At 39.0% G+C, this 14,144-nt stretch overlaps 2 protein-coding genes across 2 annotated transcripts; both read left to right on the plus strand.

The window, feature by feature from the left end:
- The first annotated feature begins 4,143 nt into the window (after nt 1-4,143).
- LOC137961843 (zinc finger protein MAGPIE) lies at nt 4,144-6,110 on the plus strand. Its single transcript, XM_068808444.1, has 3 exons — nt 4,144-4,255; nt 4,393-4,789; nt 5,228-6,110. Exons 1-3 carry the CDS (start codon nt 4,144-4,146, stop codon nt 6,108-6,110), a joined length of 1,392 nt encoding a protein of 463 aa, XP_068664545.1.
- Nucleotides 6,111-7,759: 1,649 nt separating this feature from the next.
- Nucleotides 7,760-9,744, plus strand: LOC137963478 (protein trichome birefringence-like 8). The gene is made up of 5 exons (XM_068810594.1): nt 7,760-7,785; nt 8,233-8,478; nt 8,583-8,972; nt 9,073-9,231; nt 9,414-9,744. Exons 1-5 carry the CDS (start codon nt 7,760-7,762, stop codon nt 9,742-9,744), a joined length of 1,152 nt encoding a protein of 383 aa, XP_068666695.1.
- The last annotated feature ends 4,400 nt before the right edge of the window (nt 9,745-14,144 follow it).

A 14,144-nucleotide genomic window follows, 5' to 3' on the forward strand; every position in this document is an offset into this window, starting at 1 on the left:
TAGTTATATATAACATATTATATACCATTTTGAACTTTTTTTTTCCCCTTATTTTTAACATATTTTCTTAGAAATTAAACTTTTTATATGCTCCAGTCACCTTATATAAATCTCAAGGCCGACTCTGCCAAGTGACTTGGACGATTCGATCAACTCGCTTTAGCTGACTCAGGATCAGCCGACAATGAATCCCGATTTTCAAAACCTTGCTTTGATGTCAAGTGTTGTATTCCACATGTAATTGATTTGTATAATTTCTATTATAATTTCTCAAATAACACATATTTTAATTTTTATTCCATTTATTTTTCTTTTCACTTTTGAAATGTTTCATAAAATTTCACGTAATTGGTTATTAAATATTATATAATATATATTTTTTTAATCTTATCATTTCTCATTTTCATTTTCTATATATACAAGTAGATATAGAAGATGATAGACCCACTCCAAGTAAATTGTTTATTCCTACTTAGTCCTGTAGATAAAGAAGAAGTGTAAGAAGAAACAAGGATAAAGAAAGCCTGAATGCTTCTTCCCGGTGGAGCTCATTATAGTATACATAACAGGTATTCACGAGCTCACAAGCACATCCCTTTAGCCCTTAATGACTCCATCCTGGATCGTTGCTCTTTTGCCTTGTGATTTGTTATTGATCGTTTTGTTTTCATTTCCTCCTCTGAGGAGAGTTTCTTTGTCGCAAAGCTGATTCTTAAAGAGGTTTTAATATTTACAAATGGCGTCTCTGAACACAATCGCGGCCATCAGAGATATCTTTACACAATTCTTTTCTTTACTCTCAATCCCACGAGTCCTATCTGGTAAGCCAGTAAACCCCATTTCGAAGAGAATCTCCGTCCTGGGTGGTGATCATGTTGCTGGTTTGCACTACAAATATCTTTTTCTTTGGAAATAAGGTGATGGGGATGAGGACATGCAGCTTTACGTTGACCAAAAGAGGGAAGGGAGGGAGTCCCACACCTTTATGTAGCACTCAAACACTTCCTTTTCACTCAGCTTTGGTTAAGACTGAGTGAGCCCCAGATAGGCTTAATTAGCTGCACTATGGGACGTGCAGTACCTTCATTTTTTTTAGTTTTTTAAGATATCCGACACCTAAAACCGAGTTTATGTTGGAATTCAAGAGTCCTACAAAAAAAACCCATTCAATGGTCAGTTTCTGTTGTTTCTTAATTGTAAAGGTAATCTACTTCAGGCCCCTCCCTGCTGATAATTAGAAAGTCTTTGTCCTGGACTAAAAAAGACAAATAAATCTAAGGAGAAAGATTGACTGTGACTGTAAATGCTTTAAATTTTTATCCATAAAGAGTCATATGCAAGTAGAGGCAGGAGAATCTAGAGAACCAACTCCTTTCTGCAAAGTTATTCATCACATCTAACCAAGGGAATTCCTCCTTAGCTGTAAGATTCAGAAGAGAAAGAAAATGGGTTCCCTACAGTAGTATACCCCATACTCCAATCAGAAGAGATTCTGCCAAAAATTTATTAGTGTATTTTAGACATGAAATTAACTGCTCTTCGAGAAATCCCGATTCCCAGGTAACCAAATAACAAATGACGTCTATGATCCTCTTGTTGATGAGGTCTTTGCCCTTCTGGTAGGCAAGAAACTCCATCTCTCAATATTCTGAATTCTAAACTCTTACGACCTACGCTTCATCTTTTAGGTCAAACTACTCTCCTACCAAAACCCGATAAAAACAAGCCAATAGATTTATTGAATTACACCTGGGCGCCTCTGAAACTTGGTTCAGTTCAGTTCATGCCTCGGATTTTGCGAGATCACTTGGGTAGAGCATCGAAAATTCATTACTAAGCTATCGAACAACCAAAAAACAACACACACTTCCTTCCATTTCGAAAGGGTTGGCGAAACTAGGACTGAAACAAACATTCCCATGAGGACAAGCCTTTGCTTTTCCCAACCCCCTCTTCCTGCATTTCTGCAATTTTCTTACTTAACACAGATTGTTAGACTAGATTTCGTTCAAATTAAACTCGGAGATAGCAGCCATTGTGGGGGTTCGAGACCGAATCTGACCTGCCAGTCTTTTTCTTTTTCTAAAAATTAAGAGAATAAAAAAGAAACTTGAAAACTGGAGACCTTGGCCTTGGAGGAAGGAGAGAATATTCCGGCTTCACCACAGTTCATCAGCTAAACTCCAAAACCAGAAGATATTAAAGTCCCCCCAAAGCAAAGCACAGCGCAAAACATCATTAGATTATGATTAAGGCGCTGGGAAAAAGTCAGCCCACAAACAGACGCCTGCTCTTACTTCCAAAAATTCACTGCCTTCATCAGTTTTTTTACAGAAAAGCCACTGGCAAATGAAAACATAGAACAGGGGTTACGCTACGCGACCACAAAATGCGGTCATACGCGTCCGACGTGGCATCTCCGACAGTTATTCCTTCTTTCCTGTTTTCTCGGGAATCGTCGAAATTTGACGGCCTCGATGCGCCAACACGTGCACCAAATTCTCCTGGAATCAAAACTTTGTATGTCCACGAACGATTCTACACCGCAAGATTGTAATCCAACGGCTGGCCACGGGCAACCAAATGCCCAACGGGCCCACGGGGAACAGAAGCCCTTATACGTCGATTGGGAGCGAATATACACGACGATTCGCCTTTTGTTGTTCATCGAGTAGGAAATTGCAGGGACATGCATGTCATTATTTAAAAAGGCGGGTGTGGATCTTCCAAGGAACTGTAAGTCGAGTTGAGAAACTTTATTGGAAAGTGTAGTTCGCTTTCTTAAAGATTTAAAGACTCCACCTTTGAGATAAAATGAGAAGAAAAAAAAAAGATGGCAACGCTTTTGCTGCTAGGACGTGAATATCCCACAAAGCTTACCAGTTATTGATCAAATTGCTCTACTGATCGTTCTCACTGGAGTGAGATTAACCTGGTTTGATTGCTTGATTGCAATGTAAAGATGAGAGTCTTGTCTTCTTGTTTACAGCTTTGATTAGCTTTAGACGAATCAATCAGTTCATCGTAGTCAAAGACAGAGTGGGAATTGCTGATGTAAGTCCATGAAAGAATAATGAACCTAGTGCTCCCTTTTCTTGACAAAAACAGAAGAAAAGATTTGCCTCATTTGAAATACTTTGGAGACAAGAAAAAAGAGGAACTCACTGCAACACCTATCGATCAATGATTTCATTTCTTTTAATCCAGCTAAGACGCACTTTTGTTTTCTCATCCTGTTAGTGGCTTATCGCAGTCCTCCACAAAAGATTCTAACTCAAAAGAAGCTGATAGTACTCTCTGTAATTCACTTCATTCTATCAAGCTACAAAGGGCAATCGTTTCCAGTCTTTCCAACTGGGTGGAATTTGAAGTGAATGGGATCTGCTCCACCGCGCGCGGAAAGCAGTACAGGGGATCCACGAATTGCCCCAGGCCTTGGGGTCGAACAGTTTCAGCTTCTTATTAGCTGCTTATACAGGGGAAAAGCTAGGAAAAGGAAAAGAAGGCTGCTGCCGTCGTACACATGTTGGGTAGAGAAGCAATCTGCCCATCATTTCTTTTGGTGGATAGCTCTCCAGGCGATGCCTTCTCTGTATAGATTGTAACCCTAGCTCAGTGTGAGTGCTAATAGATTTAACTTTTCATGCATATATTTAGTTTAATAAGTAGGGACTCCACCTCTTTGAAAGTGGTCTAGCAAGTAAGGTTATAATAATCTTGGGGGTGAAAGAGAAGAAGAGAAACAAAAAGCAGCAAATTATGGGATAATCATTTCATTTGGGAAAGGCAAATGGACAAGCTTTTCTTTCGACCTCATCATATGTATCATCATGCACCTTTGCCCACCACCCCGTTACTCCCTCCAACTTTAATTTTTCACCGCCACTACTGAAATACCAGTATTTTATTCCATACAAAAGCAGCTGGCTTAAGAGAGGGCGAGAGAGGGAGAGGGAGAAAAGTTTAATCTTCCAACTATCATTTCCTAATTCACGTCATTAACAACAGACCAGTCCAGGTGCTCTTACCTACTCATGGCGTCTTCTCTTTGATTTCATCCTCTCCATCTCTCTAATCCTATCTCTTCTCTTGGTTTCATCCTCTCGAGCGAAACCCTTTAAGGAAAAAAACAAACGAGCTCAGATGTTGCAGCAGATGGCAGGGGAAGCAATCACAAAGGCCTTGTCTCAAACCGCTCCGGTTGATCCCAATCCTCCTCTGGTAAAGAAGAAGAGAAATCTCCCAGGAACTCCAGGCAAGATAACACTGAACTATTAAAACCTTTCTTTTCATCTTTTCTTCGTTTCTGGTTTTCTAACAAGTGTATTGAGATAGAAGAGGATGTATTTATCTTTTATCGAAATTTTATAATCTTGAGGTCCGGTCTTTCAGATCCAGATGCGGAAGTTATTGCCCTGTCTCCGAAGACGCTCATGGCGACCAACAGATTCTTGTGCGAGATATGTGGCAAGGGATTTCAGAGAGATCAAAACCTTCAATTACATCGACGAGGGCATAACCTCCCGTGGAAGCTCAGGCAAAGGACTACCAAGGAACCCAGGAAACGCGTCTACGTCTGTCCGGAAAAGACCTGTGTCCATCACCACCCCTCAAGGGCTCTCGGTGATCTCACGGGCATAAAGAAGCATTTCTGCAGGAAACATGGAGAGAAGAAGTGGAAGTGCGAGAAATGCTCTAGGAGGTATGCGGTGCAGTCTGATTGGAAGGCGCATTCTAAGACCTGTGGCACAAGAGAGTACAGATGCGATTGCGGAACTCCATTCTCCAGGTCAGTTCTGTTGCATGAGATCTGTGCAAAAATCGTAGTCGTTCACAGCATTAATATACGTTAGTAAATTACATAGATCGGGAGGTAAACAGGCAGAGCCACAAAAACGAACTGATAAAAAGAGATCGTCCGATATGTATATATCGACATTTAAATAGATACATATAGACATAAAACAGAAGAGTAGATCTATTAAAAGACAAAATCATGCAAATGGGTGAATAGGTCCATATTCATAAACATCTGAAAATTTTGTTGACCGTAAAGCTTCTCTTTTGTCTCGTACTATCCTTGTTGTTTCTCTTCAAGTTAGTGCTCGATCTTGGCTAATGTTGACTAGACTCAGAATATACAAGATGTTCCTTCTTCTCGTTCTGGTAAAAGAAAGCAGTCTACGGACGCTGGACGATTGATTGATGAGTTAATTTTCTTGAACAGGAGAGACAGTTTCATAACCCACAGAGCCTTTTGTGATGCCTTGGCGGAAGAAACTGCTAGGATTGCAGCCGCATCGACCATCAACAACTCAGCAGCGCCGAGTGGTCTTGCTTATCAGCTTCTTGGGAATACACTGAGACCTCATATGGTTAAACATTTCTCTTCAGTGTTCAAGCCGATCCAGACCAACAACGAGGGGATGGATCAAAATAGACCGGGATTGCCTCAGTGGATGGGCCATAGAAACCACAGTAACAGTATGCTGAGCAACAACAACCTGGCGGATTTACCTCGCATCGGTTCAACATTCTCTGGAGCTTTGTATACGGATCCGTTTGCTTCGTGTTCCAGTGCACAATCAACGGATTATCCAATGAATTGGGTTTACGCGAACAAAGTTCCGTCATCGAGCTCCGGGGAACTGATGAGCACCTCTTTACCGAGCAGTACGATGAAGGAAATGAGTGGGCACCACCTCGTGAGTGTTCCATCCTTGTACAGCAATCAACAGAACCAGAACCCACATCCTACGCCGACCGACATGTCAGCCACAGCGTTGTTGCAGAAGGCAGCCCAACTAGCCGCTACTTCATCTATTGATCCTTCTTTTCTGGGTGGCCTCGGAACCAAGTGCAGTAATGTTCATAACCAAGGGGGCAACAAGTTCAACGGGCTGATATCGGCCACAAACGGAGCGCCCAGCTTTGGAACAAACCAAAACAGTAATCCAGATTTGATTGCTATCCCCACAACGTCAAATCAGTCGCTTGCGACGAATCCTGGGAGGTCTCAGACGGATGATCTCGAGGGAGGACAAACCCGGGATTTCTTGGGCGTGGGAGCTCAAACCTTTTGTCCTCCCTCAATCCATGGATGGATTTGATAAGAATGGAGGCTCAGTTCGATCGTAGAATAAGCTACTTCTGAATGCGAAACAAAGCTAGTAGCCCAGTGTATGGAGGGGATTAAATTATTTCAAAGCTTTGCAGTGAAGAGAAAAGTGGGGTAAAGCCTGTCCTGAGAATTTTTTGTGTAAAAAAGGAATCCCAAAGTTTTCTCTGCAAGTTTTGAAGATCCATGCATATTCTCGTGGACCCTTAAAGCTACTTCTTTACAAACGAAGTGATGAAGTGGGAGGCAACGAGAACCTCTTTTTAACTCTATTATTGCCATGTTCATCTCTATCATGTTTGAAGTCTTCTTTTCTGACTGGATTGAATATTTTAGTGGGGAAAGGCTGTACGCTAGGCTTCAATCCTCTACTAAGAGAAGAGAAAAAGCTCAGTTTACCATAGCTATATCAAGATATTGCCAAAGTGTCATACATAATGAGCGAGATGTAAAGAACTACAGTAAAAACTAAATGACCCGTTTTCCCTAATCTAAAACTCTTTAACTGCATCTAACTATCTTACGTTTTCGTTAATGTTCTTTGTGATTTCTTCTGAGATTTCTCAGACCCAAAAAGTGGGTAATTTTCCGCAGCTGTCTGCAGCTAGTTTACTCGTGGTGGCTCCTTTCCTCATCTTGAAACTGAAACAGGAGAGAACGGAAATAACAGCCATGTTTCCTTCTTCTTCCACTTAGGCTCGATTAAAAAAAGAAAGAATTTTAACCCTCCGAACGCAGACGACTAATTGAGTTCCAGGTAAGCGATTTCACTCTCTATTCTCTCCGTTTTCTCGATTGTCATTCTTTCTTCCTTTCTTCCTATTCATTCTAGTTTCTCTTTCTCCGTTCCCATGCAAGGAGGGGTGAAGAGATTGACAGCAAATAAATCAGGTACGATAAGTATAGGAAGAGGGGATCAAGTTTATTTGCTGATATCGGCCAATCTCTGTTCCTTAGTCCATTGATATTGGAGATATCTACTATATGTGGCAATTTTCATTCCTCCTAGAAAAAAAGGTTGAATATAGCTAGTGTATAAACAAGTGATGCTTGCTTCAAAATTGGTCATGGTGGGCATAGCACGGGTGTAATATAGCTTGTTTCAATGAATGTTCTCGATAGATAGAATATGTGGTTTGATCATACTTGATGAAGAAGCTTTACTAACGAGTCTAAGACGAGTCTCATGCAAAACGTATCTCACAAGTGTGATGGAGTCTAAGTTAAATCTCATGCAAGAGAAATCTCACAAGCAATGAGAACTCAAAGGAAAAAGTTAAAATTTCAGAGGATATTTTCTAATTTTGTTTTGTCTCTTTTATGTTTTAATTAGCGAGTTATATTTTGGATGTAATTGAGTAATATGGGAAAATATGTTTAGTTTATAATTAGAATTTTTTTAATCTATTAACAAAAGTATCTAGAGGATGAAGAAACCCACTTTCTCTCTCCCCTCTTTTGTTTCAATGTGTTCTCTCTCTTTCTCTTCTCTTCTCTTTCTCTTATTTTCTTTCTTCCTTAAGTATGCCCACCTTATGAAACTCAATAATACCATAATGCACCACCAAACATTATGGTTTGGTTATGTCGATTGATCACTGTTGAAACCATTGGGCTAAAAGGCTCGAACCTTTTAGCCCAATGGTTTCAACATGGTATCAGAGCAGGTTAGTCCCGAGTTCGAGTCCCGCTCCCACCGAATTTTGTCCCAGGTATTTCTGGTGAGTTTGTCCCGGGTTTTTCCGGTGAATTTGTCCACGGGTTTTCCCGTGCGAGGGAGTGTTGGAATTTGTGTTTGTATCGACCGGGCCATCCTTATATAAAGATCCGTGGGGTTGCTTTCCTAAAAGGTTCGAGCCTTTTAACCCAATGGTTTCAACAATCACCTTGGGGTTGATATTGGGATATGCTTAGTACTATTTTTGTCAATCACCTTGGAGTTTTCTCCAAGAAAACAAATTTCCTCCTACCCATCGTCCTTCTCGGATTTTACCAATTCCTTCCTCCTCCTTTTATGGCTGGCTGCTATTTTTCCCAAGCCTCCTTCCAATGAAAGCGACCCCGTTTGTTCTCCCACTTTTGCTCCTTTTCACTCTCCTGCTATTCAATTTCAGGGGACAATTCCAACCTCAGGCCCTCTCCAGGTTTGGATTTCCTTCAGCAGCTTTGTTTGGAGCGGGAGATTCTCCTGCAATAGCTTGTGATTACTCCAATGGAAAATGGGTTAGGGACGAAACATTTCATTCCTACAGCGAGAATTGTTCTTTTCTTGATCCTGGCTTCCGATGTCATCAAAATGGACGTAAAGATGGGGGTTATTCTAATTGGCGTTGGCAGCCCGACTCTTGTGATCTTCCAAGGTTGTTCCGTTTTTCTCTTTTTCTGTGATCTCTCCCTAAGGAGATTAAGGTTGTTCTGATGTATTTTTGTATTTTAATTTGATTCGTGTTTTTTTTTTTTTTAGATTTAATGCGAGTGAGATGCTAGAAAGAAGCAAGAATGGACGGATTGTATTTGCAGGGGACTCCATTGGAAGGAACCAGTGGGAGTCTCTGGTATGCATGCTGGCAGAAGCAGTTGCAGACAAGTCCACCGTCTTCGAAACAGCAGGAAGACCCATAACGAAACACAAGGGTTATCTTTCTATCACATTCCGTGACTACAACCTGACTATCGAATACTACCGCGTTCCCTTCCTGATTAAAGTTGATCGACCCCCGAAGAATTCACCTCCTGGAGTTCGAGGTTCTCTTCGGATCGACAAACTGCATTGGCGATCCCAACAGTGGGTCGGAGCAGACGTGTTGGTGTTCAATGCAGGGCACTGGTGGAACCGTGAAAAAACCACGAAAATGTGAGACTTTCATCTTCTTCGAAATCCCCAGTTTGGATTTTCTTTCGTTTCTCGTATTGGCTGGTAAGAAGGAAGAGTTTGTTTGTTCACTCTGTTACAGGGGTTTGTATTTTCAGGAGGGTGAGGGTGTAAACATGAAAATGGCTGTCCAGATGGCATTCTTGAAAGCTTTGGAAACGTGGAAGAATTGGGTTACCAGTAATCTGGAACTCAGGAAAAGCCATATCTTCTTCCGTAGCTACTCTCCAACTCATTTCAGGCAAGTATATTACAAGTTCAGAGGCCTTCTTGTTAACCACCATCAGTACTGGTAAATCTCCAAGGACAACCTTTCTGCTTCCAGGATCAGTGAAAAAAATCCAGAAACTGTTTAAAGAAATCCCTCTAATGGCATAATCCATATTATTTCATCTGAAGCAACTACAAGTGGTGCGCTTGCAGGGGAGGAACCTGGGACAACGGAGGGGCCTGCGATTCTTTTACTGCACCAGAAACAAATCACTCAAGACTTGAAGCTGAGCCATGGAACAACCAGTTTCTTTCTCAAGTTATGAAAGAGATGCAGGAAGAGAAAAGAAAGGTCCAGTTCCTCAACATAACGTATCTGACAGAGTTCAGACACGATGGTCATCCTTCGAAATATCGAGAACCAGGCAAAACAGAGATAATTGAACAGGACTGTAGCCACTGGTGCCTGCCCGGTGTGCCTGATACATGGAACCACCTTCTGTATGCCTACCTTATCTCAGAAAGTTACAGCACCGACAGATGAGGATACACGATTTACAGAAAGAGAAGGTCTTGATGATTTACAGATTTCATATTCTATGATACAAGCCAATTGGGTCATGTCTTGATGAGTAAAATATTTAAAGGTTCTCACTTTTAACTTCATAAGTAGGTCCAGTTACAAAGCTTCTCTTCTTGCCATTCAGACAACTCTCATAAGCCTTCCATCCTCATCTCTCAGCCATAAATAGTAACCTGTCAAAATACAGGTTCCTCTAAGTCAAATTCTCACCACATCCCCTTGGGCGTTTTCTTAGGAATACAAATTCATAAAAATTCAGACAATAATCTTGATTCTATCATGGAACACTGGGACTCTAAGTTGAAATCAACTAAATCTGATGCTTAGAGATCCCAAAAAGAGAGTGATAATCAAGATGGAAAACATTACTTGAAGAATAAAGATAGAAGAGAGCTAGAGAAACGGTGAAAAAGGTATAAAAAAGAAGAGTGGGGTAAGAACAAAGATGAAAGGCATTAAGATGAAGAAATCAGATAAGATCATAATGATTGAAGGAGATTGAAGGATGATGCAGAGTTTGAACAAATCAAGAAGAAGATGGAGATAATTAGGAGGAATAAATTAACAAGTCTATAGTCTCAACATCTAGGAAGAGAAGGAGAAACGAACAAACAAAACTAATTAACCATTAGATGATTTGTAAAGTGGAATAGTTATTTAACAAAAATAATTTATTTTTACATAAAAATATTAAATTTTATATTTGATAACTTATTTTACTAAAGATTAATGAGATAAGTCTATAATGTATTAGTGTTATTCACTACAAGAAAGATAGTTTTTGGTAATGAAACTATTAATGAGCAAGAAAATTATGTCCACAAAAAGTGCATTTGTCAGCGAAAAAAACTTCTTCGACAAAGGATTCAGAGATATTGGTGAAAATTGAATTTTGCCGGCAACAGGTTTTTTGTGATTGACATTTTGAAATGGAAAAGAAATTTTTATGGTAATACCTTTCTTGCTATCATCCGGCTTAACAATTTTTGCAATGAAAATGTTTTTTGTTGCTAATAATTTTTTAGGCATCACTCAAGAACTCTTTTAGCAACATAATATGAATTCTATCAATGATAGTTCACCAAAATAAATCACAAAATTTTGTAAATTTTTATCAACATATATTATTTTGTTGACAATACTTTAAGATTTTTATTGAAATGATTGAAATTTAATTTTTTTTATTTTAATTATAATTTTAATTAAGTAATTAAGGGTTTTATTTATTAAATTATAAAAATATTATTATTTTAAATTAATAATTAATTACGTTAGTATTCATTTAAATAATTAAGTGTTGATGTACATTAATTAATACATTAAATTAATTAGTTAATTAAAATTTTAAAAATTTTCATTTAATTAAAAACACAATTAACTAATTAATTAAAATTTAAACAATTATTTAACTTACTATTTATAAATTAAATGAACTAGCTAAATAATTAAAATTTTAATTAATGTAAAAATAACTAAATGAACAACTAATTAATTAATTAATTATATTATATTATATTATTAAATATTATTAAATATTTAAGTGATTAAATAACCAATTTTATGAACCAATTAGTTAACTGCATAAATAATTAATTGTATATTTATTTCAATGATGTAAAGAATTCAGCAATTAACTAATTAATTAGTTAATTATATTATCTTTGGATGCGAAATTCCAGCCAAGGTGACTAGTGGGGCCTAAATATCGTCGATCATTTTATTGGCACAAGAGTTTGGCTTTGGGAGATTCCCGGATTTCTAACCATGTAAAATCTGGTTCAGTCGATTTATTTGTTCGTTGATGACCCATGTGACCAATAGAGTTTGGCCCATTACAAACCCTGCTAATGTAATTGGGCCATTGTGAGGTCCGAATGGTTATGTGTTCAGGGCATAATCGTCATTGTCGTTGTCGTTGTTATTGTTTCTACTCTTTTTAGTAGCAACCCCCCCTCCCCCCTTCTCCGGCCCTTTCGCAGTCCCCGCATCAATGTGTTCCTCCGACTCGTCGGTGATCTTACAGGACGTAGGAGATTCCCACTTTTCCATCGATAAAAGATAATGGCTCCATGCACGTAGGCACCTCGATGTGGCTCTGTACCCTCTTCCTCGCTAAATTCGTTGGTGGACCTGAGGGGCAACCCCTATCATCAAATTTTAAATTCTAAGGGAATTTCACCAAAATAACCATTTAAAACAACTTATTTTTTTAAAAAATGATGTCGTCAAATTATTTCGAAAAATACCCAACTTTGATCGGTCCACTCCACATGTGTATAGTCAAAGGCCACACGTAAGCTTTGACTATTTCCATGTCGCCACGTCACTAGTGCAGTGAAGTTAGATGAACACATCGTCTACCACATCATTGTTTTGCCACATCATCTACCACGTAAACTGCCATGTCATTAAATAAAAAATTAAATATATTTTTTTAAAAAAATAAAAAAATCAAATACACTTTTTATTTCCCCGCTCATCTTTCTCCTCTCCTCTCGCCCTCTCGCCGCACTTTTTATTTCCCTGCTCATCTTTCTCCTCTCCTCTCCTCTCCTCTCGCCCTCTCTCCTCTCGTTGCCGCCGCTCGGCCTCGACTCTTCTCTCACAATTTAAAATTTTAAAAATATTTTAAATCGATAATAAAATATGTTAAATTAGTAAGAGTAAAATTTTTTTAATATTTTATTATTTTAGATATAAGGTAATAAAAAGTATATTTGATTTTTTATGTTTGTTTTAAAAAAAATTAACTGAAAAATATGAAAATTAATTCCGCCTTTGACTGTACACATGTGCTGGGGACCGGTCAAAATTAGGTATTTTTTAAAATAATATAATAACATCGTTGTTTTTCAAAATAAGTTTTTTAAATGGTTATTTTTGCCAGATTGAATTCAGCCATATTAGTAGCTTTCTGAATTTTCAAAAGACAAAGAAACAACTTGAGTTGACGTTGTCTACCTGAGCATGCTGGAATCTGGGTAAAACACTTCTACCATAACTGTCAACCTTCCTGAAAATTCTCCATTGTGTCTGGCCTATGCTGTTGGTTCAGTTAATAAACGGCACCCATTCTCAGGCAACTCTTACTTCGTCCCTCGTCTCCTCTCATATATACCCTTTGATCCAGAATAAAAGATCCTTCTACATATTTTAATGAAGACCTGATATTACCTGTTCATACTTCTCAGAATTCGGGTAATTTGATTTTAATCAAAGTTGTTTAATTTTTAAGCCTAATGGCCAAGAAGCAAGCATCTTCATTTGGCACAGTACAATAGGAACAAGAGACCTTGAGGTGGTGGTCTAACGCAGTATAAGAGAAGCAGCTGCAGGTGTTCTTGCTGGATTTGACTGTTGCTGCTTGTTGCTTGCGGTTACTTTCTTCTTTGCCCACGCGCCATAGATGCCAGCCTAGTAATTTGTCTCCCCGAGACCTATCATCTGTTCAATCACTTTTATCAACCTTCGAAGAAACATATTTTGCCAAACGCTAAGAATTTCAAAAAGCAAGAAAAGCTAAGAATCAATGCACAAATTAGGCCACTCAGCTCTTAGGACAATTCAATGGTTTGCAAAATGGACGGGTACCTATTTCATCAAGAATGAGAACAAATTGAGAGAAGCCAACAAAGGTTTCTTACAATTTAAACAGGAAAGGGATCAGGGAATCTTATTTCTTCCTCATAATGTACACATCGGTCTCTTCGTAGGCGTAATCCGGATGGAGGTCCTCGTCCCAGAACTTGCCGTGTGCATCAGGTGATCTCAACTGGTACCCCAACAAAACCACCACCGTAGAGGTCAACAACGTCTCCATTGCAGACACCAGTGGCCAGCCGATTCTTCTATATAAACCACATCGGTTAACTAATGAAAACAGAGCATGGGTAAATGTTTGACAGACTCCAATGGAAGATGCTTGCTTTAAGCAAACAAAAGATAGACGACTCCTTACATTTTCCGACTATTTTTTTTACCATTAACTTAGAATCGCTGTAATCAATGTACATCTCCCATTTATGATGACCATCACGAAGCAGGACGAGCGTATCCATCAACAAACTGTAGTTTTCCGAGCTGAATCTCTGCACCCATCATAGCCACGTTCAGCTCCTCCACCTGCAACACATCGCCATTGTTCCAAGAAGAATTCGCTTCACTTGGCAGAGCGGAACTTACGTCCTCTTCACACAAGGAACAAAAAGAAGAGAAAAAGTTACTACTTAACCTTGAGATCTCATGTGCCTTTTCCAACTCTCTCTTCAACCTTAGCACTTCTTCTTCGAGCGATTTCTTCTCTGCGACAACATTCTCGAGCTTTATACGAAGAGCCTTATAGTCGAGTTCAAGAGTCTGTG

The sequence above is a fragment of the Aristolochia californica genome, unplaced genomic scaffold, assembly GCF_029961685.1.
Source record: "Aristolochia californica isolate CCGP_79_NKW_82.1479 unplaced genomic scaffold, dmAriCali1.0.hap1 SCAF_4, whole genome shotgun sequence".
Lineage (NCBI taxonomy): Eukaryota > Viridiplantae > Streptophyta > Magnoliopsida > Piperales > Aristolochiaceae > Aristolochia > Aristolochia californica.

What these genes read in the sequence shown, in the direction of transcription:
- LOC137963478 (XM_068810594.1), top strand. Translation starts at nt 7,760, where the DNA reads ATGGTTTCAACATGGTATCAGAGCAG. An exon ending in TCAACATGGTATCAGAGCAG is followed by an intron (nt 7,786 to 8,232) that starts GTTAGTCCCGAG and finishes ATTCAATTTCAG; the next exon opens with GGGACAATTCCAACCTCAGG. An exon ending in TACTCTCCAACTCATTTCAG is followed by an intron (nt 9,232 to 9,413) that starts GCAAGTATATTA and finishes GTGCGCTTGCAG; the next exon opens with GGGAGGAACCTGGGACAACG.
- LOC137961843 (XM_068808444.1), top strand. Translation starts at nt 4,144, where the DNA reads ATGTTGCAGCAGATGGCAGGGGAAGCAATCACAAAGGCCTTGTCTCAA. An exon ending in AAATCTCCCAGGAACTCCAG is followed by an intron (nt 4,256 to 4,392) that starts GCAAGATAACAC and finishes CCGGTCTTTCAG; the next exon opens with ATCCAGATGCGGAAGTTATT. An exon ending in TGCGGAACTCCATTCTCCAG is followed by an intron (nt 4,790 to 5,227) that starts GTCAGTTCTGTT and finishes TTTCTTGAACAG; the next exon opens with GAGAGACAGTTTCATAACCC.